This window comes from Diaporthe amygdali (assembly GCF_026229845.1).
Source record: "Diaporthe amygdali strain CAA958 chromosome Unknown NODE_19_length_847323_cov_64_739301, whole genome shotgun sequence".
NCBI classification, from domain to species: domain Eukaryota; kingdom Fungi; phylum Ascomycota; class Sordariomycetes; order Diaporthales; family Diaporthaceae; genus Diaporthe; species Diaporthe amygdali.
In genome coordinates, this window is record NW_026517039.1 from 110,867 (window position 1) to 137,831 (window position 26,965).

General features: G+C 50.9%; 9 protein-coding genes across 9 annotated transcripts; 4 read left to right on the forward strand and 5 right to left on the reverse strand.

Moving 5' to 3' along the window:
• Positions 1-1,209: 1,209 nt before the first annotated feature.
• J7T55_010383 (uncharacterized protein) lies at positions 1,210-3,791 on the reverse strand (the record flags this gene model as incomplete). Its single annotated transcript, XM_053144921.1, has 5 exons — positions 1,210-2,699; positions 2,792-2,959; positions 3,054-3,261; positions 3,332-3,458; positions 3,550-3,791. 5 exons carry the CDS (start codon positions 3,789-3,791, stop codon positions 1,210-1,212), a joined length of 2,235 nt encoding a protein of 744 aa, XP_052992231.1.
• Positions 3,792-8,565: 4,774 nt separating this feature from the next.
• On the forward strand, positions 8,566-10,029 carry J7T55_010384 (major facilitator superfamily transporter; the record flags this gene model as incomplete). Its single annotated transcript, XM_053144922.1, has 2 exons — positions 8,566-8,701; positions 8,762-10,029. The coding sequence occupies 2 exons, from the start codon at positions 8,566-8,568 to the stop codon at positions 10,027-10,029; spliced, it is 1,404 nt and encodes a 467-aa protein (XP_052992232.1).
• A 438-nt stretch (positions 10,030-10,467) lies between these two features.
• Positions 10,468-11,175, forward strand: J7T55_010385 (uncharacterized protein; the record flags this gene model as incomplete). Its single annotated transcript, XM_053144923.1, has 3 exons — positions 10,468-10,571; positions 10,645-10,994; positions 11,054-11,175. The coding sequence occupies 3 exons, from the start codon at positions 10,468-10,470 to the stop codon at positions 11,173-11,175; spliced, it is 576 nt and encodes a 191-aa protein (XP_052992233.1).
• A 140-nt stretch (positions 11,176-11,315) lies between these two features.
• On the reverse strand, positions 11,316-12,218 carry J7T55_010386 (uncharacterized protein; the record flags this gene model as incomplete). The annotated part of the gene is made up of 2 exons (XM_053144925.1): positions 11,316-11,651; positions 11,724-12,218. The coding sequence occupies 2 exons, from the start codon at positions 12,216-12,218 to the stop codon at positions 11,316-11,318; spliced, it is 831 nt and encodes a 276-aa protein (XP_052992234.1).
• A 1,255-nt stretch (positions 12,219-13,473) lies between these two features.
• Positions 13,474-14,433, reverse strand: J7T55_010387 (uncharacterized protein; the record flags this gene model as incomplete). The annotated part of the gene is made up of 1 exon (XM_053144926.1): positions 13,474-14,433. The coding sequence occupies one exon, from the start codon at positions 14,431-14,433 to the stop codon at positions 13,474-13,476; it is 960 nt and encodes a 319-aa protein (XP_052992235.1).
• Positions 14,434-15,491: 1,058 nt separating this feature from the next.
• On the forward strand, positions 15,492-16,214 carry J7T55_010388 (uncharacterized protein; the record flags this gene model as incomplete). The annotated part of the gene is made up of 1 exon (XM_053144927.1): positions 15,492-16,214. The coding sequence occupies one exon, from the start codon at positions 15,492-15,494 to the stop codon at positions 16,212-16,214; it is 723 nt and encodes a 240-aa protein (XP_052992236.1).
• Positions 16,215-18,892: 2,678 nt separating this feature from the next.
• On the forward strand, positions 18,893-20,079 carry J7T55_010390 (uncharacterized protein; the record flags this gene model as incomplete). Its single annotated transcript, XM_053144928.1, has 3 exons — positions 18,893-18,988; positions 19,055-19,255; positions 19,330-20,079. The coding sequence occupies 3 exons, from the start codon at positions 18,893-18,895 to the stop codon at positions 20,077-20,079; spliced, it is 1,047 nt and encodes a 348-aa protein (XP_052992237.1).
• Positions 20,080-20,460: 381 nt separating this feature from the next.
• J7T55_010391 (uncharacterized protein) lies at positions 20,461-24,405 on the reverse strand (the record flags this gene model as incomplete). Its single annotated transcript, XM_053144929.1, has 3 exons — positions 20,461-23,894; positions 23,953-24,173; positions 24,242-24,405. 3 exons carry the CDS (start codon positions 24,403-24,405, stop codon positions 20,461-20,463), a joined length of 3,819 nt encoding a protein of 1,272 aa, XP_052992238.1.
• Positions 24,406-25,125: 720 nt separating this feature from the next.
• On the reverse strand, positions 25,126-26,691 carry J7T55_010392 (uncharacterized protein; the record flags this gene model as incomplete). Its single annotated transcript, XM_053144930.1, has 2 exons — positions 25,126-26,114; positions 26,289-26,691. 2 exons carry the CDS (start codon positions 26,689-26,691, stop codon positions 25,126-25,128), a joined length of 1,392 nt encoding a protein of 463 aa, XP_052992239.1.
• Between the last annotated feature and the right edge of the window lie 274 nt (positions 26,692-26,965).

Below are 26,965 nucleotides of genomic sequence, written 5' to 3' on the forward strand. Positions count from 1 at the left end.
ATTCGCCAACCTTCATTGGCATTGGAAAGTCCTGAGCCAACCAGCCTGATTATCGCTGCTCCGATTGGTTACCAACGGCCTGTCTAATGTATGAGCTGGCGTGCATGCAAACAACTGCTTGGGCCACGGCTTGACCAACGGTCGCTATGGACGTGGGGGCTAAATTCGGTCACACATCCGATTTATGCATGTTAGCGCATCATATCAAGTGATAGATAATAGACTCACAAGGATCAACTAGACTTGATAGGGTCCTCCGCTAGCACTACCCGAATTCGACTGCATGAGACCTCAACTCGGAGCCTTGTCGACCCTCAAGATTCCATTCTCTGTGATTAATTCAGGGTCTGTGCAAGGCGCAAATCGCCACAGATTGCTTAAGAGATTAGGCGTCCAAACGGTCGAACCTTAACGTATCTGCCGTGGAATAATGATGGCCCATGGAGCCAGTGGGCCAGATTCCTTTCTCGAATGCATCCAAATTTGGCACTTGCAAGCTGATCTCGCATGCTCTTTACATTATCGCGGGTCCTGGGCTCCTCCTCGTCAACCACCGGGAGTTTGGTTTGCCTTTGTGGGCGGCGGGCACTGCAGAGGCTCGGATCTCTACATTCTAAAGGATCATGAGGGGCGTTCTCAAAACGTTCAAGTCGCTGCTATACTCAAAAGAATGTCGCCCAACCTACATCCAGGGTATTGCGATCGAGATAGTGTGAGACACTGCTCTTCGGATTCTTCCGACGGCCACATTTAACCGCTTGGAGAAAACTTTATGGGCTACTTGGCCCGTACCTTCCGAATTTCCACCATGCCTCAGCTTTTGGAAGAAGAAGAAAACTGCATCAAATCCGTGCGACTTTTGTCTCTTAGAAGCCTATTAGTGCCTAAACAAATCAGCAATTAATTTCGCGAGGCAGGGATCCCTAGTCGTATTAGTTAGAAAGTCGATCGAGCGCAATGCTGCCTTTGCAATGGACAAATTTCCGCCTGTAGAAGAACAGAGAAGGTCTCTCTGTTCAGAACTATGTTGCAACAGCTGTTCAATTCGCCCAGATATAACACGTGAATGAAGCCGCTTGATTGAACTTTGTGCCGCACTGTCGACCGTGGGCATATCATGAAGCAGAAGCAGAACAATTGCAGTGCAGATGAAACCCAAAAAGAAAACCGGCCCGTGTTGCAAAAACCTCTCCCAACTTCGCATTTTACTTAGAAGTCGTCGTCCATCGCGGTCTCCTCGTACAGCTCCGGTTGCTGCTGTATATGCTGGGCACTTTCCTCCCTTACCTCACTGACTCCTTCCTGGATAGCCTGCAGATTGGCTGTATCCGATTCGAGCTCAGGCAGCGCTCTCGTGTATTTTCTCAACTCATCGTCGATCTCTTTGAGACCACCCTCAAAATCTAAAAGGTAGCGGTCCAATTCCTTGCGGGCGAGCTCCTCAATAGCTTTAGAGCTAGCATCTGTGATCGTCTTGAGGTCCTCCTTGGCTTTCTCTTGATCTGTTCCCGAGGCTCCAACAGGCAGGAAGGCCATCTTTTGCAGACAAGGATTGATGTGTTCTGTTGCAACTTCTTCATACAGAGCGGCAGCCTTCACGACGAAGCCGAAATGTGCTGACAAAGTGACCAATGTCTCACGCAGGATCTCGATCTGCACCTTGGTGAATTTTATAGAGGTGTTTCCGCCCTTTTCCGTAGCTGGGAGGGTCTCCAACAGCTGCTCTGCCGGGCGACCTTTGATCATGTCAAGGTGGTCTGTAAGAAACCCGAAGAACTGAGTGAGGCGTGAAAAGTCATCCTGCATCGCAATGATAGCACTTATAGCTTTGCGCAGTATCTCTTTGGTGTCGTCCATGGTCAGTTTATTGTGCTCCATGTTGTGCAGCTCCGCATTCAGCTCTCGAACTTGGCTTTGAGCCATGAGCTGAGCTTCTCGGTTGGCTTGTAGATTGCTCCGTGAATCTTGCATCGCCTCGCGCATGATCAAAAGCTTTTGGTATCGCTCCCGAAGAACCTGCGCGTACGTTGAATCTCCTGGACTTGGATCTTTCAAGGCAGCGTCAAGCGAAGACTCAAAGCCTTGCCCGGGCTGAGTTGCTGCATAAGCTCTCAGCTTTGATGCCTCATAAAGGGGTGACTGCATTTCAAGCCGCCAGTTGGCCACATTCTCGTTCCAGGCGCGCTTTTTGCTCAGAGGCTTGAATTGGACTTGCTTGACAGCCGCGTCAGTTGTCTGAATTGTCTTTTCGATGATGCGTCGCACGCTAATAGCATGCTTGGTATCGGCTGCACCAAGTCGGTTCTGCAGATCTTTGAGCGTGTCAACACTAGCGCGAATCTTCTTGATGGCATCTCCGACATCTGTTGGACTGTCCTGCTCAAATATGACCTTGATGCAACCGAGTTGGACATCTAGCTCCTCAGCGGATTGCAACGCCATATCAACAAGCGCTGGGGCCCGGGCTTGGTTCTGAGCATCATTTTTGATGCTGGATTGGCCTCCAGCCATAGCAGCAGGCCTGGGGCTAAAAGAAGATTCAATGGTATTGCCGGTGAACTTCAATGTATTGCTGGCAGCCTGCGCCACCTCAATAGCCATCCTGGGAGTCTCCTGGATCAAGTTGATCCCTGAGTTGAGCAGTTTGGAGGTACTACGTCCAGCATTCCGGACACTGGTAAGAGCCATGGTGGATAACTCTGTGGACGTGGAAGACAACCGAGTGAGTAATCAAAGATCCCAAAAGAGTCCCGAAGCATGCGGTTAGGCATGAAGATTTGAAAGCACATACCTCCTTTCTTTGCCGCCCTTCGAAACTCGCCTTGAGCAAAGTTATAATGCTCTTCAGCTTCTGCTAGTTGATTTTCCAGGCTTTTCGCTCTTTGCTCCATGAGATTCTTCCTCTCCTCCACAATTTTAGCTTGCTGCTCAAGGCGCTGAGTTGTCTTAGCCGTCTCAGCTAGAGGGTGCAAGAATCAGCGATAGGTATCTCCGATACTATATGCAAGTATTGAGGGGTGAATCAAAACAACGGAAGAGTGGGAGCTTGGTACTGAAATAAGAGCGCTCTTCAATACCTGCGTCGTGAGATAGGGTCACGGTGACTTCTCTGAGGAGATCAACAAGCAGTTGGAATGCACCTTCGACGGCTTGTGCCTGCTCGTAGCAAAGGTGCATCGCATCGCGTAGCCTCTGGATGGATGGTTTCAGGCTTTTCTTCGCCATCAGAGGATCTTGAAGCACTTGAAGAATATATGCGACCTGGTTTCAAATTCTCAGTATGCTCACTCAAGCCAAAGTATGTCTCTAGCCTGGGACCGTGACAGCTTACATGACCGCCTCTCCCAAGCATGTCATTGGTTTTCAAATGAATGGAACGCAAGTTATTCTCTGCTAGATTGAAGCAGGTTCTAGCCTGATCGAGGGTTTGCATCATTGCGGCAGGGAATGCCCGCCGCCTGCGCATCGTTCAAGTTAGCATAAACCCGCGCCCAGGTATATAGGTACGTAGCTTAGACAACCAGAGAATTGACTTGATCAGATGCTCACGTGAGGTACTTGAATCCTCCTTCAGGCTCGGTCAGTTCGATCAAAAGGCCGTTGTCCGAGAAGGACAGGAGTTTTATATGTCCAAGCAGGCTCGCAGCCCTCGGAGCGACCATGAGCATGGCTGGGATGCTCGTGCCGAGCTGAGCATCGCTCACACGAATGTTTTTCTTCAGACTCAAGGTCGCTTTCTGACGCCTTTCTACATCTTCTTTGCTTTCCTTCAGCGTCAAATCCTGTGACATGATATTGGACGAGATGTCGGTCGCTCGAAATGGTTTGAAACGGCGAGATGCCGTGTCCACAGCCGTATCAGTAATTGAATCCGCAATACGGCAGCTTCTCTTCCTGGCTCCACTGAACGAGTGCAAAGGATGAGGAACAATTTCTGAGTGCTTAATAAGTGTGCGACCCAGGTGTTTCGGTTGTGTAAATGATCTGAGTAACCTGTTATGTTCACGCGCAACTAGACTGACGAAGAAGTAAGGCAGGGTTTCAAATCCGACATAGACATGAGAGAAAACGGGGCGAGCGGGGAGAAATAATAGGTCTTCAGAGCAGGCGAGCCTTATATCCCAAAATCTTGTTGCTGCACACTTAGTAATACCGGTGAGCTTTCACAGTACCTGAGACTGGCAGAGGTCCACACACATGCAAACGGCGAGATTGACATCGCTGCGACCTTTGTCACACGAGCAGGATGCCTTCGTCGTTAACTAGGTGTCCAGTCATGAATAAGTAAGCGACTTGAAAATGCTACACAAATTACAGCCACTTCCTCCTGATGATAGTCAGTCTTGACCAATGGCTGAAGAATGCGGCATCTACTTTGAGGTAGTACACGTTGCCTTGCACAATTAGTGCAAGATCTCCTCGATCACGTCAAGATTCACTACGACACCTCCAGGGCTCATTGGAATTACCTGTCACTTCCATAGGTTGCCTCTGCAGTGCCGGGCAACGAATGGCGATCCGTCGCCCAGCATCATTATTGCTTTTGCTACGCGACATATATGCATGGAAAGCCTTAATCTACTTGGAGCCCGTGCTACAGCATACCGGTGTGGCAGCCCTTGTCTACTTTAGGCACTCTCTGAGGGCGCCGACTTCCCCAACCAACCTCTTCATTGGATGCCGACTCCGTGCGGCTGGACTGGAGACCCCACCGCTCAGATGGAGGATGGTGAATGAGCCGCTATCAGTAAGCAAGAGGGAATTACATTGATTACGAGAGTTACACAACAGGATTAGCAACAGGGGCTTGCATTGGGAGAGGGGCACAGGGCTGTGACGCATGTCGGAGACTGTGAGGCCACGCCACCGCCTCTGCCGCTTACTTGTTTCAGCTTGGGGGGCCATTCAAGATGGGTGTTGAGAGACAAGGGCATTGGAATTGGCATGAGATTATCAACTTCATAAGATGCTAAATTCCAAAGCATGCCTAGGTATTACTACAGAGAGTGCAGTCCATGCACAAAGCAGGAGCTGGGCGCTCAAGGCTAGTCTAAACTTTTCTAAGACAGACAGAACTCGCCAAGCTACGTTGTTTTCTCTCGTTGAAAAGAGTACTCAGGAGCTGGTTCACCGATCTGAGCTCAAATTTCTCCCCACACATTCTTCTCACTTTGGTATTGAGCGAATACGCCAGGCTTACACGCCTTTCACCATGTCTTCGCCACCCGAGATGAGAATTGAGATTTCAGCAATAACTAAAGCCAATCTTCAAATACGTGAGAGAATCACAATTCTGGAGCGGGCACACAAGGAAATACAACATGTCTTCCAAACCGACGTGGAGTCGCTACACATTGCCGTAAGAAGTCTGCCGGAAGTTATGCCCCTCCTGATAGAAAAGAAATTTGCGGTAAACGAAGAACCCCCCTCCCCCCCCCCAAGCTTCGCAAATTCTGTAGCGGACTCAACTGACATACACTAAATTGTACGCAAAGCCTAGCAAACTCAAGTTGCTGCTTGTACGAGTCTCGCCCTTTCACACGAGATTGCGCAAAAGGAAGCGCCAGTTGATGACAGGATTTTCAAACATCGTTAAAGCGATAGAAACCACAAATACAAACTTGAAGCAAACCGAAAACAAAGCTAGAGAAGGGACTATAGACGCTGCACAACTTTGCAGCGAAGCAGCAGTACAACATAAAACCTGCTCGGAGACTATCGTGAAATTATCAGAGGCGAAGGCTCAGAAAGAAGATCTTCAACAAAAAGCCACGAACGGTATTCAACAAGCACAAAAGCGGGCCGGGGAGTACAACGATACTATATCCAAATTATCAGACATGGCGTCTCTCCATGACACAAAAGCCGCGAAGCACAAGAAGGTATGATAGCAATCTGCTGGGTTGTCTATGTTTGGAATTCTAACATGTCTGTCCAGCGTATGCGTTATATCATTCCCATTCCTATTGCTTTACCTAGACAAAAGTATAGCCAAGAATTCCTTATGAGTCTTTTTTCAGAAACAAAAAAGGGCATGGGGGACCAGAGACTGATGCACATACCTTAGTGCTGCCAGTGTCAACAAATGACTGACCTTTGTTTCAATTGCAAACAGGTCTCACGAGAAGCGCGGCACACAATTACGGACGGTACAGAGCCAAGCAGAATTAGAGCTTGAACGTACTCAAGAGACAGAGAAAGCCTGGCAGGTTGCACTTGAGTCGCTAGGGGTTAGCCTGAAGGAGCTTCAGAGGCTCGGTTCGGAAGCTGATCAGGCTGAGAAGGACTGTCAGCGCCTTAAACGAACGGCTCTACTCTTGACTGACGACTATAGTCGGCTCTCTGTAAGATTGAACGACGTTGTCAGAGCTGTCACGTGGCTTGAGATTGGGACTTTACCAGGGGATGCAATCCGTGCACAAGCTGTACAATCTCTGCAGGCCCTTGCACTCTGGTTGCAGGAGAATGTAAAGCTGGTTCGTGAGAACGAGTCGGAAAACGGTGAAGGGTGTTGATTCTCTCACAGCGGTGAAGAGAGAAATTTGGTCAGAATCGGGTCAATGTAAGCGTTGATCAGGATCCAGCACTCTCTCAGCTTGTGTCAGCACCCAGCAAGAAAGTGAGGCAGAACACGAAGCAAATGTACCGGCGGCTTGATTTGGGAGCGGGGTTCACATGTGCATAAGGTCCAGCCCCCGGGTCTGTATCACACGGCTTTATTACCAGGAAAATGGCAGGAATCGCAAGAGTTGCGGCGATATTCAGAGCGGTATGAGTTGAGTCGACCCTTAAAATGAGTGGCGAGCAATGATGCTGAGACGTGGAACCGTCTGAGTGCAACGAAAACAGAAGAATGCGATCACGTACATCCTCGCCGCTTGCGGCCCACAATTCTAATTCAAAATCCCGCAAATGCCCATATCTTTGAGGAAGAAGCACAAAATCACACGTTGAACCCTGTTGAAGCAAACTGCCTGAGCTGGTACCTTTCCCCACTGCTGTAAATGCTCCAGACCGGACAGTTCGCGGTGCTGCCGCGGAGCGGCCGGAGCTGTGTCGGCGAAAATATGACAGAACTTGGAACCAGACCAATGGCTGGTGAGCTTGGCAGTAACATCCTTGACGGCGGCGACCATCACGGCGATGGAACTAGAGCGAAAAGGGGGGGGGGGGGTGGAAATCAAGACCTTGGCCCTGCTGTCGCCAAGCTGCACCCGACTTGTTTACTCGCATTCACAGTAGGAACACGTTCAACAGTCATCGGAGCATGGTACTTTTCCAGTTTCGATCAAGTGTTAAATGTCGCATTGTCGGGAACTCAGGCATGCCGTCCGAGTGCAAGCGAGTGATAGGGAAAGACGTCGTCCAGTGAGAAGGCAGAGAGGCCTGCTCTGATGAGCATGCAGCTCTAGATATTGGCCATTTGGGTTCTGCCCCGAAAGCTGATTCTAGTGAAGGATTATCTAATTGGTACGTTCTGTCAAAGGTCTCAAGTTCCTCGTCTCAATGGGAGGGCCTAATGCTGAGGATGGTCTTATCGTGGTCAACGGCATGAATGAACTTCTCTCTCATGGGAGGTCAAGGGAAAGACAGAGAGGAATCCAACGAGCGCAGCTCCAAACCTCTGACGTTGTCAGAGACATATTTTGTTCTAGCGTCCTTCTACTTACCTTCTACTGCACCACCTCCTCTAGGACTAGCTTGACACATCTAGATGGATCGATAGAGTTATCTCCACAGGCCGTGATAGGACCAACGAGTGGGTCTGGGGTTACTTCCCGGGGCAGACTTGGGGAAAAGATGGAGGGACGGAGAGACGGCGAGGGAGCTATGGCCCTCGTGCGTCCACACCCAAGACTTTTCCAAGACAAACGACCTCAATTCCAAGACATGGGGACTCCGCAACGGCGCCGCCGAATCAAGCGAGGATTTGGACGGCTGCACTCAGCGCTGGTCACAGCTCTCAGCTGGCCGGCGGGCACTCCACCCGCCGAGACGCTTAATACCAAACCTTACCACGGGTGCCATGCGAAATTGCTGGCCAGCCCCCGACCACGGCGCATTGTTCGGCGGCATCAGGGGTTTGACACGACCCTCGTCAGCCCTCCCATTGGCCAGTCCATGCGACTACCGACGGATCGGTAGAGCCTCACACACATCATCGCCGGCAAGTCCATGCTTCAATCATCTTGGCTCAGGGCCACAACTGAGAATGGACGCATTGCCTGGACATTTCCCCCGTATTTGGCGGCTAAGGCCCATGCGGAGCTGCTAGACCCCAGACTCCAGATCTTCAACTCCAGACCTGTGGGCCTGGGGAAATGTCGCATGAATCAGGTCCATCAAGTAGGCCCGGACGTATAAAGCTTCACAATGCCCAACTCATTTCCGCTCTGCGTCGTTCAGGAGACCTCATCCGCATCGTGGGCTTCTCCTTCACGCTCGGTTTCATCAATTAGGCATCTTGGAACATCTTCGAATACAGGGACTGGACATCTCAAACATCTCTTCATACACTTTTGTCTATATTCTTGATATTCCACAAATCCCACACGACTCAGCATCATGGCTGGTGGTGGCATGCCAATCTCCACCGGCACGGTTGCCGGTGGCTACCTGACCGGGAAGGCCCTCATTTTCCCGCTGTCACTGGTCATCTCCCTATTCTTTCTGTGGGGTTTCAGTTACGGTCTACTAGATGGTAAGCTGTCATATCTCTTTCTGGATTGGTCAAGACCGATACTAACACCAATTGGCACAGTGTTGAACAAGCACTTCCAGACCGTCCTCGGGGTCACCCGTCTCGAATCAACGGGGCTCCAGGTCATGTACTTTGGTGGAGGTTACCTGCTGTTCTCGCCTATCGCAGCCGAGGTCCTGAAGCGACGCAGTTACAAGTTCACCATCATCATGGGCCTCTGCCTCTACTCCCTGGGCGCCATCATGTTCTGGCCCACCGCGCACTTCACCACGCCCGAGAACAAGAAAGCCGCGTTCGGCGGCTTCCTGGTCTGCACCATGATCATCGCCTGCGGCCTGGCGACGCTCGAGACAAGCGCCAACTCATACGCCGTCGTCATCGGTAACCCAGCGACCGCATCCGCCCGTCTGCAGTTCTGCCAGTCCTGGAACGGCGTTGCCTCCTTCATCGGCCCTCTTATTGCGTCGAAGGCTTTCTTTTCAGGCGAGGGCTCCAAGGACCTGACCTCCGTGCAGTATGTCTACCTGGCCGTCGCGTGCGCCGGCGCTGCCGTCGCGGTGCTCTTCTTCTTCGCCAAGCTGCCTGAGGTCTCGCAGGAGGTCATCGAGGGCACCTCGACCGCCGACAACCCAGCTGCCGACAGCGAGGAGGGCGTTGGTGCCGGCCCCCTGTACAAGCAGTACAACTTGATCTGTGCCGTCGCGGCGCAGTTCTGTTACGTGGGTGCTCAGGTTACGGTTGCGGCCTTCTTCATTAATTACGCCACTGAGAACGCGCACTTCCCTTCCTCTGAGGGATCGCAGATGTTGTCGTACGGACTGATTGCCTTCACCATTGGTCGCTTCGTCGCCACGGGCCTGGCGACTGTCTTCCAGTCCGACTTCATCATGATCATTTACGCGGCCATTGCCATCGCTATGACAGCCTATGTCTCAGTTGGCACTGGCACTGCCGCGGTCGGTGTGCTGATCACAATCTTCTTCTTCATGGCTCCCATGTATCCGACCCTCTTCTCCCTCGGAACTGCAAATCTCGGCCGACACACCAAGCGCGGAGCCGGTATCATGGTTATGGGTGTCTCTGGAGGAGCCGTGTTCCCGCCAATCCAGGGCGCGATTGCCGACTCCGCCGGCACGCGGATCAGCTACGTCGTGCCGCTTGTTGGTTTTGTATTCGTTCTGACGTATGTGCTGGGTCACTGGCTGCGCACCGGAAGACACATCATGCGCGTCAAAGAGGTCGTCGCCACGACGCCCGAGGCTGCTATTGCCGCTGGAGAGAAGAGCGAGTTTGAGAATGTCGAGATCGTTGGCGACCGCAAAGTTTGAGGAGGACTTTCCTTTTTAGAATTTCCCGTCTTTGTAAAAAAATATGCTAGATTCTGCTTCTGGATTTGATATTCGGGAGAATTCATAATAAAAGACCGGGTATAGAAATTAAGAAGTGACGAGCATTTTAAGGTTCACCAAATTTTCGTTTTGAATTAGCAGTTCAGTACAGCGCTCACGAGTTTGCTAAGCAGGCTCAGTCATGTACCCGGTACTAGAGCCCCAACTACCGAGTAGCGTATCCTGAAAGTCGGGGTAGCCCCCTAGTGTGGACCCAGATGGAGGGGGCGAAAATACAACACAGCATACCATATCGCTTATTCGGTTTCATATATTCTTGTGCAAGGGTCGCTATTGACTGATTTTATTCACCTCGCCGGCGATTGAATGTCCTATCTATTCACTACCACGCAGGTATACCAACGTTGGTAACAAATTATGGCGGACTACACCGGCGGCTCGGAGCCTCTCGGCACCATTCACCCCAACCAGGAGAAGCTTCTGAACCAAATCTCGGCCTTCCTATCCGAAGTCGAGAATCTGTGAGTATTAATTCCACCATCATCGCTGTGTCTACCCACCTTGGTACCTCGACACAAGCTTAACATTTCACAGCACCCCGGGTAAATCCCTTGAGGACCGTCTGAACAAGAGCTACGGCCCAGGCACCCCGCACTACGACACACTCGCCAACCTTATCAAGTCCGGCCTGGAAGAAGGCTGGGTAGCCAACATTCCCATCGATGGGTCCCGCTACCGCCGCTCCCGGGTCTCACCACCGACAGAGACGACGCGCTTCTGCTCCGTAACGACCGTGTACATGGCCACCGTGGATGGCGAGGAAGATTTTAAAGGGCAGTACCATGCTCACCCGTACGGCGAGATCAACTGCGTTGTGCCGATTGATGAAGGGGCTGAACTGAAGGGGTTGAACGGGTGGATGGGCAAGGGATGGACAAGTCCGCGTAAGTTTATCCCTGGGCCCGTTGGTGAGGGATTGTCTGACTGAAATCGCTACATGCAGATCCGGGTAGCCACCACTACCCTCAGTGCCGAAGAGGCGGCGTCGTGGCTCTGTTCTTTTTGCCGGCTGGAAGGATCAGCTATGATGCTAAACCTGAGGATGAGATGCCTGCTGGTGCTTGATTTGATTCGGCTTTACGGTCATTAGAGGTATTTTCGGGTGTACTTGCAGAATTGAAGTACTAAGGCCACTTCTGGGCCAATATGATGTATTTTACATATAGTCTGCAATATGAATAGCTGTCTTATTATGCAAAACCACGCTATAACAAGAGAAACAACAAGCTCCCGCAGGCCGTTCCAAGCGCCGCTGATACCACTTGAAATCGTCCCATACCCGCTGTGAAAGAGTAGCCGCTGCTGGTGGAAGTATCAGTCGAGTTCGATGAGCTATTATCGTTCTTGGCTCCCGCGTCGACTTGGTTAAATTGGCTGATTACGAAAGACGATGCATCGGCTAGGTAAGCCGTGTTGTTGAAGTACGATCCGTGCACCCTAGAACTATTCCCGCTATCGCAGTAGAGGTCGTTGGCGTCACACCACGAGCGCATCTTGTTGGTGTAGGGCTCGCAGGCCGTGACGTTATTCCTCGCAAAGATCTTGATCGCATCTCATTAGCATCCCGATACTTGCAGTCCATGATATCTTATTGGAGCGAATAAATCCCTTACCCCATTCCGCGTGCTGTTGCCCTGGTTGAATGAGGCATTAACAGAGTGACTCGGGTCACCAAACATAATGACCGCGACGATATTCTGCTCATACTCGGCTCCAAGCTCCGGAGTGTCAGAGAACGCAGTCCCTGTGCCATCGTCGCGCCCACAGAGCGTGTCCGCCGAGACCTGCGCGCCCTGCGAGTAGCCCAGCAGCGCGATCTTACCCTCGGGACACGCGGCCACCCTGTCCTTGATTGCCGCCGTCATGGCCGTCACGCCGTCACCTTCGGACACGGTGTAATTGGCGAAAGTGGCCGGGTAGACGATCGGCTCGATGATGGAATTCGGAATCGCGGCCGAGACGTTGTTGGCGACGACTCCGACACGGCCGGTGCCGGGCTTCTCGCCTGTTGCGCGGGCGACGATCATGTACAGGCCATCCGTGCAGTTGGACGATGTTTGCGCGGCTGTGAGGCCGGCGGCGGCCAGGATAAGCGGGACAGGACGCATGATGGGGAGGATAAGAGTAATTCAGATGTGAGTGATTCTATGATCTCGCGCCACAAACAGCACTGGACTGGGAGCTGCAGTCACAGTCTCTGGTTGCGTGAGCCTCACAGTGAATTGAGGAGGGTTGGTCGAAGCAAGATGAAGGCATCAGAAGGTTGCATTCGTCCGAAGTGCCAAACAAACATATGAGGTGTGCATGTTTCCGAGAGGACTTCCGTTGCTGCCGGGTGCCAAGGATTACCCCGATGGCCGAACCTCGGCAGACTAACAAGCGTTGTTGATTTCCTGGAGCTGCCAAAGCAGGTATAAATCCACGCTTAGCATACGCCCCATGACCAAGACCGGATGACTCGTACGCCTACCAGGCCCTTGCTACCTGGCACTATGTCGTAATGCCGCAACTGCTCATCTTATTCCTTCGGAGATCATCCTAAGCAGCTCATGCAGCTCTAGCCGGCCCATAGCATTGTTGACAGTATCTTTAACGGAGTTGCTCACGGGGGTGGCAAGCCAAATATCTAATTCTTCACTTCGTATCTCTAACAGTTGCAGGCCAGGCCATGAGTGAAATTTGTAGAACCAAATTTTAATCGCTATGAATGGAATAATAGCGAGTGACGAGCAAATGCTGTCGCGTGTGGACCAAACATGGAATTTGTTTTTGTAGCCACTGAATCTTAACTACGGTGAGCCATCTAATTAAATGATTGCAGACACCGAGTTGGTGTGACAGGTAGATAAAAAAATCACCGGGTGAGAGTAAGTTGGATTGTTGCGACTCACTCCAAGCCAGCCGCTCATTCACCGTAGTAGCCATCCACGCGTTCGACACGCTAACGGAAACGCTAGCTTTTGAGGCTTTCCGCACGTGATCGAGTGATTGCAGGGGTTGGAAGACCCCTGAACTGGTACCGCGTTCAGGGTAGATGTTGCACCCATGTAGACTTGGAGGAGGAAGCGATTTAAAGTTCTTGGTGTTGATGGCACCACAGAACATTGGCGGTCAATTCAATCTATAAGTGAATCAAATCACACATGTGCCCGGAAACTCAAAGGTAGATCTGCGTTAGCAATACCCAGTGGGTATGTAATCAATATGTTCATGATGCAATTCTCAAGACTCGTCGTCCGTCTCCATATGCGCCATAGCTGTTATGCGGCTTCCAGTTCCTGTAGCACAATACGCAGTCCTCGCCCGGATGATGCAACTGCTAATACATCTAAGCAGTCTTCTTAAAATCAACACTGATGTCCTTCACCAGTGAAGGACCCTCTTGGCCTTTCTGCATAGAGCACGCGTAGCATCAAAGTCCCAATCGCTCGGCTTCGTCCGAATCATTGTATCTGCCCAGTCTCGATCCTCCTCCCACACTTCCAGGAACATTCCCATGTCCTCCCAGTATTCAGGCATGAATCCAGCATACTCGAAGTCGAGCAGGCTGGTGATACGACCGTGCTCGGAGGCCATGATATTCCTGGGATGGATGTCGCCGTGGGTGAAGACAGCAGTCTCGGAGCGGGGAAAGTTGCGCTTGACTTCTTCGTCTGGACCATGGTTCTCACGGTACCGCTGTACTATGAAATTTCGCAGGGCATCATCAGTCTTGTGCAAATTCTCGTCCAGTGGCAACGTCGAGTTGCCAGTTAATCTACCCTGTGGGTACATGGGCGAACCATCGACGGTGGTGTAAAAACATTTCTCAGGTGGTATGTTCTCGGGCCTTGGAATCTGTCGCAGGGCCATGATGATGTCCCATATGTCTTGGCAGGCTTGTTCCTTCTGACTGGGGGCGAGGCTGGGCCACACTTTTTCGAGGGTGTCGCCAGGAATCTCTTCCATGAAGATTCGCCCTAAACCCGCGCACTTGAAGTTGGAGTGATACACCTCTGGCACTGGCACGCTTGGTGCATGTTCTCGGACGTACTGCATTGCAGCACTCTCGCTACTCCGAGTTTCGCGGCTCTGCTTCATCAACACGCCTTCATCAAATCTGAAAAGCCATGCCCGTCCCTGTCGACGGGGAAGGTGAGGTAGCATAATGCGAAGACATTCGGGTGGGGTTTTCGTGACGGTGGTCTTGCCTGCATGTTGTTCTGGACTGTCTTCGGGCGTTTGCGATGCTGTCGTAAGAGGGGAGGAGTGTTCGGTTGGTGAGGTGGCAGAAGTCAAGGGCTTCTCTGCCTGATTGTGACCTTCATCAGTGTCGCAATCCATGTTGAATTGTTGTGAAAGGTATCTCGAAGGCATGTGAGACAAGAATGTGCAGTTTAAATACGAAAAGAAAGACTGTGTAGAGTTTCGAACGCAATGAAAGGCGTAGCAGCTGGTGTTTGGGAGCCCATGCCTCCAGCCCTAACCCTTTAGTTTCACCAGGGCCAACCCCCCCCCAACCGAATGAATGTCTGTTGATATCTAGATCATGACTACGGACAAAACGCTGTCATCAAAAGCCACTCATTCATTATTGGATTTCAATTGGAACCCAGCAGTTCACAAATATTTTTTATCCATTGTGGTGTCGAAGTGATCGGGCTCAGGATTCCCAACAGAGGTCAGTCATCTTTCTGGGACCAAAATTCTTGGACAGGGATTCATAATTCGTTTGAAAATGACAAAGATATCAGATCTTCTGATGCAAACCAAGATATCCCGTCTGTCTTGATCCACCAGTTCAAATACAGAGCTCTACTGCTAGTATGCCATGTACTAGTAGTGGAGTCTTTAGAAACGCCGTGTCACCTTCTTATGTTACAAGACGGTCCAAGACCTTCCTTTACATATTGAAAGGATCAATATTCACTGCGTGAAATATGTCTATATGTTACAAAGAAGCCGTCGCCGTGACTGTGAATGTCTTAGTCTAGTTTCTAGTTGATCTCCAAGACACGTCAATGTAGCAGGAGAGATGTACCACATAAAAGTCAATGCAGGGACTGTGGTGAAGATCTGTCATAGGATATGTTCGAGGGCTGTGAAAGAGTGTGAGTTGGAATGTCTATAAAATAGACTCAATGGAATATTGTCAATGGTGAATACAGTAGAGTGTCCACAGAGCCCAATGCTTCACATCGTTCCCCTAGACCAAGTCATGGAATAATTGACTACATGATGCTACTTCATAGAGTCACTTGATGTTGAGGACTGTGTACAGTGAATATACATGAAATCGAACATGTATTTGAGAGATTCTGGGCGCTAAGTGCCCAATACTTTCTGCCAGAAACTCTTCTACCAAACAGTCGTGTTCGACGTTCCCGTGGACCGTCAGCAACATGGCCAACATTCATCATGCCGGATCTCTCTCCGGTCACAATGGCACTTCTACCGCCAGAACTTGCACCTGCAAGTTCCCGAAACCCTACATGAGCAATGACAACAACGACAATATCAGTGGCAATGGAGAGATCAGCAAAATCCTCCTCACCGAGAAACTTCAGATGGATAATGGTGTCATGTACACTCGTCGACACGTTTGCGAACCCGCGACCAACTCAAACCCCTGGAGACAGGTCGTCCAAATTGCCAGGCCCAAGACTCCTCCTAAGAACAAATCACTTTGGGTGGTCCGCCAGCGCCAGGATGGTAAGAACCCGCATTGGTCTCTTTTCGCTGCATTCAACGACGACACCGACGGTCCGCCGGGCAGAGTCTGGCAGGTCAACGGAGACCCCGATGTGGGAATGCACTACGCCCACGGCTCACCCGACCAAGGTATTCCCATCTTCCTCTCGGCATCCTTTGCTGACAAGCTCCTCGTCTGTGACGACCTGTCACAGGACTGGGAGACCAAGCTTGACGAGATTGCCCACACCATCAAGCCCCCTGGCCCGCCTCAGACACCTGAAATTGAAGGTACTCGACAGATTGACTTCAACCGCGGTACCTGCAAGACTTGGGTGTGGCAGGTTCTGGACGAGCTCGTGGCGGAGGGCATTGTTTCTGGCGCTGTTGCTACTAAAGCTAGGAACCTCCAGCCTGTAAAGCCACTAAAGTAGGAATTCGAGACCTCCTACGCGATGTGCTACTACGGGACCATAAGGTAAACACCTCCGGGAGATCACGCCTCACAACATAACCTCCTATAGGGCAGTCTTGCATGGCAGAACGTCCTACGATATAACCTACTTCAGCATGCTGATGGGAAGATCTCCAACGAGAGAATCTCTCAAAGCAAAAGGCTCCAGGACAAAGTACCATTGACCCTCTTGCCTTGAAGTGGACTGGGAAATGTTGTTCCCGAAGACGTCCCTGTAGCTCAGCAAACGATTGGGCTCAAGTCAATACTCGCGACAAGAGGATCAACTTCGCCATCAAGACAATGATACATATTCGGAGCTGATATGACTTGATTGAGATGTCCTTGATGCTTTGGTGTTCTGTGCGCTGTTTACGTATATGTACTTTTCAGGCTTGTATTATGCTGCAGAATTTGGTGGTGTAGCGGGACGCCTTCATTGTGTCCCCTTGTTTCTGTGACAGGTTATATTCTACAAATCGTAAGGAGAGTAAGATCTCACTCTACATTCGTTGATGATGGCCGCAATACTTATGATAATGCTGGGTCGGTTGACATGGACTCGAAATGTCTGTATTATTTGTAATTTGTTGTATTGTGTTAGAAGCTTCGAGTTTCGCAGATGACTTTCCCGACTTTGTGTTTCAAAACGTACGTGCAGCCCTATATAAGCAGGAAAGTGTGCGGGTACGCGAGTTCTCAAGTTCAAATTGATCCCTTTCTGACCTCAATTACCAATTTCCCAAACTTATCACCAGTCCACATCCTTATCATAGCCTCAGGTGCATGCTCAATTCCCTTGACTACCTCTTCCTTTGTCTTTACCTTCCCCTGAACAAGCCAAGTTGCCATATCCATTGGAAGTGTAGGCATATACTTCTGGAGCAGGTGTGGATCGGAGCAGATGAAGCCATTTACCGACAAACGCTTGTAAACGATGTGGAGTGCAGTCCGGAGAGCCCATGGCTGATGGTAGGTAGAGATCATACCGCTCGCAATAATCTGGCCATAGTCTTTCATGCGTGTCAAAGTGGTCTCCAGCTGCTCCCCGCCGACGCAATAGTAGTAGACATCGATACCCTCGGGAGCCAGACGCGCAAGAGCGTCATCAGTTCTCTCCGTTTTATAGTTTCAGGCCCCATCAAACCCCAGTTCTTTGAGGACAAAGTCGACCTTTTCGTCACTTCCAGTGCTGCCGATCACCTTCATACCCTCTAGTTCGGCAATCTGACCGACTAACTATCCAGAAGTTCCGCTCGCCGCGGATACCCAGAACGTTTTGCCGGCCCGCGGCTCTTTTACGAACCCGTAGAAGCTGAAGTATGCGGCGAGACCCGCGATTCCCAGGGCGCTAACCAAGGTCTCGGGCTTGACGTCGATTCCCGGAGGCAGAACCATAACTCCAGAGGTAGGTATCATCTCGGCGGGAATGGGTTATGCAGTGAGCAAGTTGGCACTGCGCCGCAATCCGTTGCATAAAAGCATCCAAATTCGTTCAATTAGGCTTGTGAAAAGTACCCTATACCCGCCCTTCATTTCGAAACCGAGAGGGGTGGATCATCTTGGCCAACACCAACAACAAACTAGGAAGTGCCTAGTAAATGTGAGGGTTGTTGGCCGCAAGACAACGTGTTAAATCGCTAGTTGGCCCGATACTGACTGACCTTTTCCATGGAGCCTGCCTTAGTTCATTGGAACCTGAGGCGGAGAGTTGGGTGCAAAGACGGGAGGGATGCCAATGCAGGAGGGTGATAGTCTCTTCGGAGACACATCATCGTAGGTACCCAGCCGCGACGGGACGAACAAACAATTCATGATGCTGGTGTTTACATCCGCTGGTTTCGGCCTTAGCTAGTTATAGATGGCAATGAATAAGCTCAAGAATAAGTTACACAGTAGCACAGGCCACAGTCATACTATCACGGCTGGCGGAAGGAAGCAGGACATTGTCCGGACTGTACGGCAGGCCGCTGATCGCAACGTGGCTGTCGCCGCATTGCAGCAGCATCTGGCGGCGAGGTTGGCAAGGCTACTCATGCGGGACGAGACCAAAATCAGCGTGGCGCATCACTCGACGGCCAAGCATGGACTGGACAGCATGAATAGTGTACGAGTTGCGGAACTGGCTCTTCAAGGGATTTGATGCGGACACACCTTTCCAGCAACTTCTTTCATCAAGTTTAATTATTTCAGAATTAGCAGTTGTCAAGCCATCTAGACTACGTGCAGTTGCAATAGAGGGTGCTTTTGGAAAGAATTCTGCTTAAGATCTATGATTAACCTCAGCCGCTGTCTGTTATCTGATGCTGTGGTTGTGTTTGAGGTTATGTACTAAGCCAAACGGGGAGAGGCAGTTGAACGTATCAGCTGCACTGTCGACCAATACCCACACTCTTCTGCAATTTCGGGCAAAACAGTCTCTTTTGATAGAAAGATTCAAATCTGAAGATTTCAACTCACTTTTGAACCCCACTTGAACCCCATAGCAAACCCCATGCAAAGCTGCAGGAGCTATAAACCTTGAAAGGACAGAGCTCTGAGCGGGTTTCCTTGCTCGCTCAACCCTTGTTAAGTTCAACAACATCCCAAACGGAGGTGTCTCCATCTTTCGCCCAGCTTTCACCGAACAAACAGCTTCACCAAGACCCAGCGTACAAAATGCCACCCAAACGCGCTGCCAGGATTGAGTCGCGAGATGCACAGCCATCGCAAATCTCTCGCTCACCATCTCACAACAACCGAGCGGTGACACCAGTCAAGGAGGAAAACCAAGATGTCGCGGATGGCCCCGTGGACTAACCCTTGTCGCCTGCGGTCCAGGTGCCCGACGCGGTCGATGCGAGACACGACCAGCCAATCTCGATCCTCTCAGCCCCGGTCTATCAGCATCTACTGGCACAGTACTATCGAAACGGCGAGTACTCAGACCTCGAGGTTGTCTCCAACGGCGTTGTGCTCTCAGTTCACAGGATCGTTGTCTGCTCAGAATCACCTGTGTTGAAGGACAAGTGCAGTAACCTAGTGAGTCCCCACGCGCAGTTCGCCGTGTAGATAGGATCTTTCTACCGGGAAGGTGTAGTGACCAAATTCTCTAGGGTCGCGACCAACGCTTGGAGCTGCACCAATATGATACCGAAACACTGGACCGTGTCCTAGATTTCTGCTATCGCCGTACGTACTCGGATGGCGAATACCCAGACAACACAGCGCCATTTCCTCTTACCATGACCGCCGGCGATGTGAACGACGCTCTCGAAAAGCCGCTCGTTGTTCTGAATGACATAGAAGATACTGAATGGATGGGACTTGATCCTCAGTGCGAGGTCTTCGACGAGGAGGGGCAGGACGGGCGCGAGGACGAGGAAGACAATGGATATCTGCCATCCCCCTGCGAAATCGACCACCCCTGTGATGATGTCGAGTCTTTAGACGAAGAAGAGCTTCCCGCCAACATGCCTTCAGACTCCCAGGGGGAAGAGGAGACTCCGCAGCCTCCATATGCGATCAGCCTCTTTGCCAACTTCAACGTGTACATCGCAGCAAAGGAACTTCAAATTCCAGCCCTCCAGCTTCTCGCCCGCTTACGTTTTACACACTCTCTGCGCTCTCATTGGGCTCGGTTTGCGGACCTCCCGACTTTGATTGAGCAGGTCTATCTACGTACGGATAGCAGCGAGCCACTGCGCGCGTTGATCAGCCAAATGGTGGCTGCTGAATACGGGACAGGATATTCAGTGGCTTCCGAGGATGGTATCAGGGCGCTTATGGCCAGAAACGGCGAATTTGCCAGAGACGTGCTGGACACAACACTTCGATTGCGAAGAAGATGGGCAGATTCGGAATGATTGATGAAAATCCCGTGCCCTTAAGTATTTCGCTCATAGCTCTTGCGAATATTTGCCCACAGTTCCCAGGAATGTTCCAAGTAGGCGCCGAGTTGTATTGGTTCTTATCCAGCAGTACATGGTGAGGTATTTCTGTGGAGTTACTAGCACGGCTCGAGAGGAAGGAGAAACCGCTGCACCCCTTTAGCCCTCTTTACCCACCTAGGTAGTTTTTCCGCCTGGTGACTCAGTTTCTAACAGACTGAAATGAAATGCGTGATTCTCAGGAGTCTTTTCAATCCTCAGTTCTAGGTCACTTTCTTCGTACAGATGAAATATTCCCTCGAATTACTTGTCCATGACGAAGACGCAAAGCATCACCCTACCTTCTATCCGAGTTTATCACCCACCCAGCAGAGACTGGAATGATCCGCTGCCAGCATTCGACTGAAGGAAATCAATGAAATCAGCACAACCCCTGTGCCCTTTTTCCTTGGCAAGACCCTTCGCACTTTGGCACTCCTTCTCGCTGAAACCATGTGGCAGAACCGCGTTCCAGAGCAAGCACAGGATGTCGATACAACCACTTTCGGCGGCCGCCTCAAATGCTGTTCGGCCTCCCACGTTCGACTTGGCCATGTGAGGATCAGCGCCGTTGTCAAGCAGCAGCTTGACGATCTTGATGCTCCCTGTCGTTGCGGCCATCTGCAAAGCAGTTCCGCCGTGTCGTTCGGCCGCCGTATCATTGGCCTTGGCTCCATGCAGAAGGAGCAACTCCACTATCTCGTAGCTTCCGGACTCGCACGCTGCCTGCATTGGTGTGCGCTTGACACCACGACGAGCAGGCCTGTTGATCTCCGCCCCGTACTCAAGAAGTAGGCTTATCTTCTTTATGTTCCTCACCCTGATACCCACAATCAATGGTGTTAACAAGGCCGTGATGACCTGATCACCCCCCCATTCCTGTGGGATTTCATCAACAATTGAATTCGCGTCAGCCCCGGCTTCCATCACCTTCCGTACCAGCTCATAATTGCGCCCGCGATCATGTTCAATGGCAAAACCCAGTGCCTTTCTGTTTGTGCTGGGCCGAAATCGATTGGTAGAAAAGTACATGTCGGTCCAATCGCCGTGGCGGCATCGGCTATTGATGTTCATTCCGGCAGTGAGCAAGCCATCAAAAAAATCGGGATTGTTCAATTTGATCGCTTTCGTGAAAAGGTCACCTCCCAATTCTCTGAGATCATATTGATGGCGTGACTTCAACGCTGACAGCAGAAGCTCATACGCAGCTAGATCATTCTCCATCGCGTACATGAATGCAGCGGGGCATTGCAACGATGCTCCCTTCGAGAGCAGCAGGCGGATCATGTCATGATCGCCGATCTCTACGGCGGCCTGCAAAGGCGAGGAACCCCGTTTGGATGGCGCTTCCGGGCTTGCACCTAGTTCCAGCAGTCGGTGAACGAGGGTCTGGTTTCGATTTCGCACTGCCGCCTCCAGCGCTGTCAACTGAAGCCCAACATTGATCGGCGCACCCATCCGAATCATGTCTTCGATGATATGGATGTCATCCCAAGCTACAGCAGCTTCTAGTGGAGAAAAACCTGACACGAGCACGGACTGGTCAAGTGATACATCGCATTCAAGCATCGTATCCAAAATGCGTTTGTTACGTTTTTGCAGAACGTCAATTAAAAGATTGGAGTACCTGAACCTTCTATGGTTGTTGGTTCTGGCACCAGCATCCAGCAAGATAAGCGCCGCATCAGTCTCGTCACTGTGAATCGCAGCTGCCAAGGCAGGAGCCAGATTCTCCCGATTGAGCAATCCAGAACCGTGGTCAAGTACCATTTTGAGGTATGAGGTATTGCCAACTTCAGCTGCTGCCAGGACGGCAGCGTGAAAATGGTGCTTCTCGGGAAGACGGGTTAAAGCTCCACGGCTTTCGAAGGTGGCGATGAGATGATCGTCCTTGGCTCGGATAGCTTCTGCCAGAGGTGTCCTGATCGGAGTGATTACGTGCTTAGTATAGAAGGATCCATAGCTCTCAATATCATATCCACTTTCAAAATAAAAATCGCCACGGTAGGGTTTCATGTCTTCGGGATGCCATGATTCCACCGGGTCGTTCACACGAGCACCCATGCCAAGAAGCAATTCGATTAGCTCCGCATCACCACCTCTCACAGCTGCGGCCAAGACGGATTGCAATTGTGCCGTGTACTGCAAAAGAAATTTGCTCAACTCCAAGTTCGACCGCCTTGCTGCGTGACAAAGCATCTCTTCGATCTGCCGTGAATTATTCGAAACGCAGCTACCGCAGTCTATGGATTCAAGACACTGCGCAAATAAATATCGGATGATCCTGTCAGCCGCGGTGTTGTCGAGGTAGTGAATTATGCTGACCATAAGACATTCGCTTTCGAAGCAGATGTGGTGGTCGGCCGCTGGAATGCGAGAGATGAGCTCCTCAGCAATAGCCGAATGGCCAGGGCCCGGCCGGATCGCATTCTCAACCAGATCAATGGGAAGTTCTGAACCACAATCGAGGAGCATCCTCAAGAGGTCAAGGTCCACAGGCTCTGGTGGCTCTGAAGGGGGCCGAATGATTCCAGGGGGGCTTGTGTTTCCCATGTTCCATTGTCGCAAGGCGAGTGCGAGCGCACCTTGCTCCTTCTCTGGCTCTATCTCTAGCTCCCGCGGGTATGTCTTATTAGGATCGGGACGAGAAGCTAAAAGTGTCCGCACCAGCTCGATATTGCGGAATTTAGCGGCCAGCTCGATTGGCGTATAGTCTCTCCCCTCAAAATTGCAAGCAATCTCGTTTAGGTCAATGGCAATCCTGGTATCCTTTCTGGTGTGATGCAGGATTGTCGCCACGGCGTCAGGGTCACAACCTTCCACAGAAGCCCGAAAAAGATTGTCGGCAAGCGATTTAGCGACGCCGATTGGACCGGATTTGACAACTTCAAACAACTGAGTGCGTATCTCATGGTGTTCCCTGAGGAGTTGTAGTAACGACCTCCGTGGGACACCCCGGAGACCAGCAAAGTTGTTGGTGAACGAGTAGAGCAAGGTCTTGAACAGATCCGAAGACGAGGTAGTGTTTCTCCCAACTATGGTTAGGCCAGAATGTCCAAAGAAAGGAGCGTCTTCCGGTATCAATGATTTCAGACTCTCCATAATATCCTCGACATCTGGTGTCCCCGTGTCCCGAAAGTCACCGGTGTCATAGCTCGGAGTGGTTTTGGCGTGCTTGACGAGGGAGGCAACGAAGTTTCTCACTCCCTGCAAATGGCCATCGACTTTCGTCTTCGCTAAAGGTCTCTCAGAGGCGTTTTCTTGATGATGATCCTCACCTTGATTCAGAGACCAAGGCGATCTATCTGGGTAGAAAGGTTGAGCGTCCAAAGGCTCATTGACGACCGTGAGGCCCGGCATGAGACTCCAAAGAGAAGCGTCATCGAAATTTATTGAAGAGACAGAAGAAAAGTCGAAATTCGCAGGAGTTTGGATTGAATCGGCACAGTATTCACCGAAGTTGAAAAACGGGCTGAGTGTTGGGCAGAATAGGTTGAGATTTCGGGATGTAGGAATATCAACGACTTCCTCGTCAACTGACTGACTAAGACCCGCCTGCGTATCCTGCGGTCCCAAACGTTCAAGATGATTGATTCGGTCGTTCACTGGTGGACCGATGGCTGCGAGATGGCTGGCTTTATGTAGAACCAAGGCATTGCAAGGGCGGGTTTGGTCACCGAGGTGCCTGTTCCATTCTCCAGTTTCATCGAGGAATTCGACGAAGGCTTGCCTAGAAGCGGGCAAGGTGCCACCTGTGACAAAATTAGCTCAAACAACTCCGTTCACCATATATGGAGTCATTGCTCTAACCCTCATGCAAAGCCCCCTTCGGCATATTGTGTCGTATCCGATAGCGTCGTCGGGCTCTGTCAATCTTCTTCTTGCTGAGGACTGACCCAGAGACTATGATCCGTACTTGTTTCTTGATTCGGGATAGCATATCGTACTGCGAAATGAGGGCCGCCCATTCATGAGTTTTGAGGTTTTTGACGAATCCCCATTTCTTGAACTGCGACTCGTACTGAGCGGGACTGATAAAAGCTTCAGCTTGAACGTTCTGTGCTCCCGTATCACATCGCAGCTAGAGAATACTGCTTACCTGGCATGGAACCCGTACCTTTCTTTCATTAACTCAACAACACCTGGCTCGTCTTCTCTCCCTTTCCTTCTTTGTAGCTGAATCTTCTCGGCGCAGTACATCTCCTGCAAGACCTTCCTGTGTCGGTCCCATTCCTGCTCGGATATTGGCTGAATATTTGTCATCTTGAAGGGTCCCGCAGGTTGTGCTCAAGACAGGAGGTCAAGCGGTATGTGATAAGAACAATTATCTTCCCAGGCAAGAGGAAAGAAGGCTGGATCGTCAATTTCAAATACAACAAGCTGAAAAGATAAGCCCAGCTCTTTATATACACGCAAACCGAATTGGAGAAGAATTATACCTGCATCTAACATGGGTGCCAAGTGTGCTGCCTAAGGCCCTTGTTGAGGAGGCACTTGACCGCTGGCTGTAGATGTCGGCTCGTTGCCGGAGTCAGCAAGGTGGAGAGCAGGCTCCGAAAGGATTGACCGGCCGATGCTGTGGTTCGCTCATCGTTTATTACTATTCTGCACTTCTCGGCCCCCGACAGGACACTACAGTCGATTCTGGGGTAGCACAAATAAATTAGTGGACTAGGCATATCCATGGGCAAAATATTGTGCCCAAAACCCGTGCCCAAAACCTGTGCCCAAAACCTGTGCCCGAAACCTGTGCCCGAAATCTGCGCCAAAGATCTACGGCACAAAAACTGCGTCAAAAGGCTGTGCCAAGTTTTGAACGACTTTATTTAGTCAGGATGTCCACATTCATACGATAGGAACAACGGATGATACCAGAGAGCTCCAAATGCTTTCATTTGGTCCATGGACCTTCAGTGGATGACTATGGTCTTAGCAACATGGGACCGATGCTGCACTCAGGATGTTGCTGGGGACTATTGACACTTAAAGGTCGCTCCACCATCCACGACCCAGGTTCTGCAATTCCTCATGTTGGATGTCTGGAAAGTAACCTTGCTGAAGAGCATGTGTCTTCCAGTCTTCATATCTCTCCATCGCTGCCTGCAACAATTTGTTGCCAGGATCCAGATCTAGAGCCCGTCGGGCCGCTTTGCAACCTACCGCTAGGCACGTTTCATCAGGTGGTCTGCCATTGTAAATTACCACAAGACCCATGGCCACGGTAGTGTTGAGGTAGATCTCTGACTGACGGTCGGGCTTCCACTCAGGGACGCCAAAGGACAACCCAGCCCCGACACTCATTTCATATGCGCGCAAGATATCATTGCTCCGTGCATCAGAGACGTCTGGATCCACGGGAGTCTGGGCGATTGAAACAACGATGTTGGTCAGCTGGCATTCCAGCAAAGAGTAAGCTCTTCCCAGAAGGTCCTCTATGAAGGCTTTGTCGTCGCTGGTACTGTATTGGGCCGCGGCCCACACATCTTTTCGCCCTGTACCTCGTGCGCACATAGCAAAGGCTTTCTCAATCGGAACCATAGAATGTTTGAAGCCCTTCTCATCAATCAAATCTCTGCCTAGCAGGTGCAAGCTCTGTATATCTGCGATGAGCCGTTCACGATCCACAACGTGGCAAGATCGGATGTCTTGAATGACATTGGCAGCAAGTTCTGTGCTCAGGCCAACATATTCACCCTGCAACGAGATTCTGGAAAACTCACGGAGGTACTTCCGGAAAGGTTGAAGGACCATGGCGTGGATGTCGGGCGTTGTAAGGTAGTCCGGGGTGGTGTTACCCTCGTGAAAATTGGTTGTGAAAGCCAGCGAATGGCGGGTCGCCTCATCCATTTGGTGGAACAAGACAAGGCCACTGTCTCCCATGATCGCACGACAGAAGACGTCTACATCACTGCCGCAGAGAACAAATTCGCCATGAGAAGACGAAGCATCGATGTGTACGGAATCAAGGCTTACTGCGCACGAATCAGTAAAATGATCAGATTTGGATAGGTATTGAATAATCAGAATCCCTCACTGGCTCCATGGGACGGGAGAACTCAGATAGACCATGCTGATCTCAATGGAGACGGCTTCCTGAGCATGGAAGGTTATGATGAAAGCGCCCATTCTGGTCAAGAATTACTTACTGTGGTGAGTCAGAATGCACAGATTACTGTACTTGGCATCAATCAAGCAGAGATGACTTGCAAATAACCGTTGTGAAAGATCAACATCGGAAGCGATGACTTTCACAAAGCGGCCGCGCCGCAAGATTATCTCTCTGCCTTCGGCGAAAGTCTGGCGATTCGTCAAGAGGATGTTTGTGCTGATCTTATGTGTCTTCTCGGGGTATCTCTGAGCATGATTGTCAAAAGCTTCAGCCTGTTCGTCCTCGCTTCCAGGGAGGAAAGACATAGCACGTGATAGAAGCTGCTCAACGGTGGGGTGTGGGAAGTCGAGAAGAATGCTGGCGTAAATTTGATTGCGGACCTCCAGAGGGCAGTCGAGTAGCCCGACCGGCTGGTCAATGGCTCCGTTTACCGTAGCCATGATTGACGGCGACGTGTCCGTAGTTGATCAGGAGAAGGGTGAGGATGATTTGAATCGTCTTGGCCAGGCAATGAGCATGGGACAAGACAGCTGCTGCAAAGGTTGGGCCTGATGTACTATCGCAACTGGAGTGGGAAGAACGATGGTGATGTATTAGCCTCCTGGCAATATGAGGTACTCAGTCAATTACGATCAGTGTCAGTGTCGGCTGCCTGTGAGGCAGGTTGGGGCGATGACTACTTGCCACAGGGTTGTGCTGTTGACAAGCAGTTCA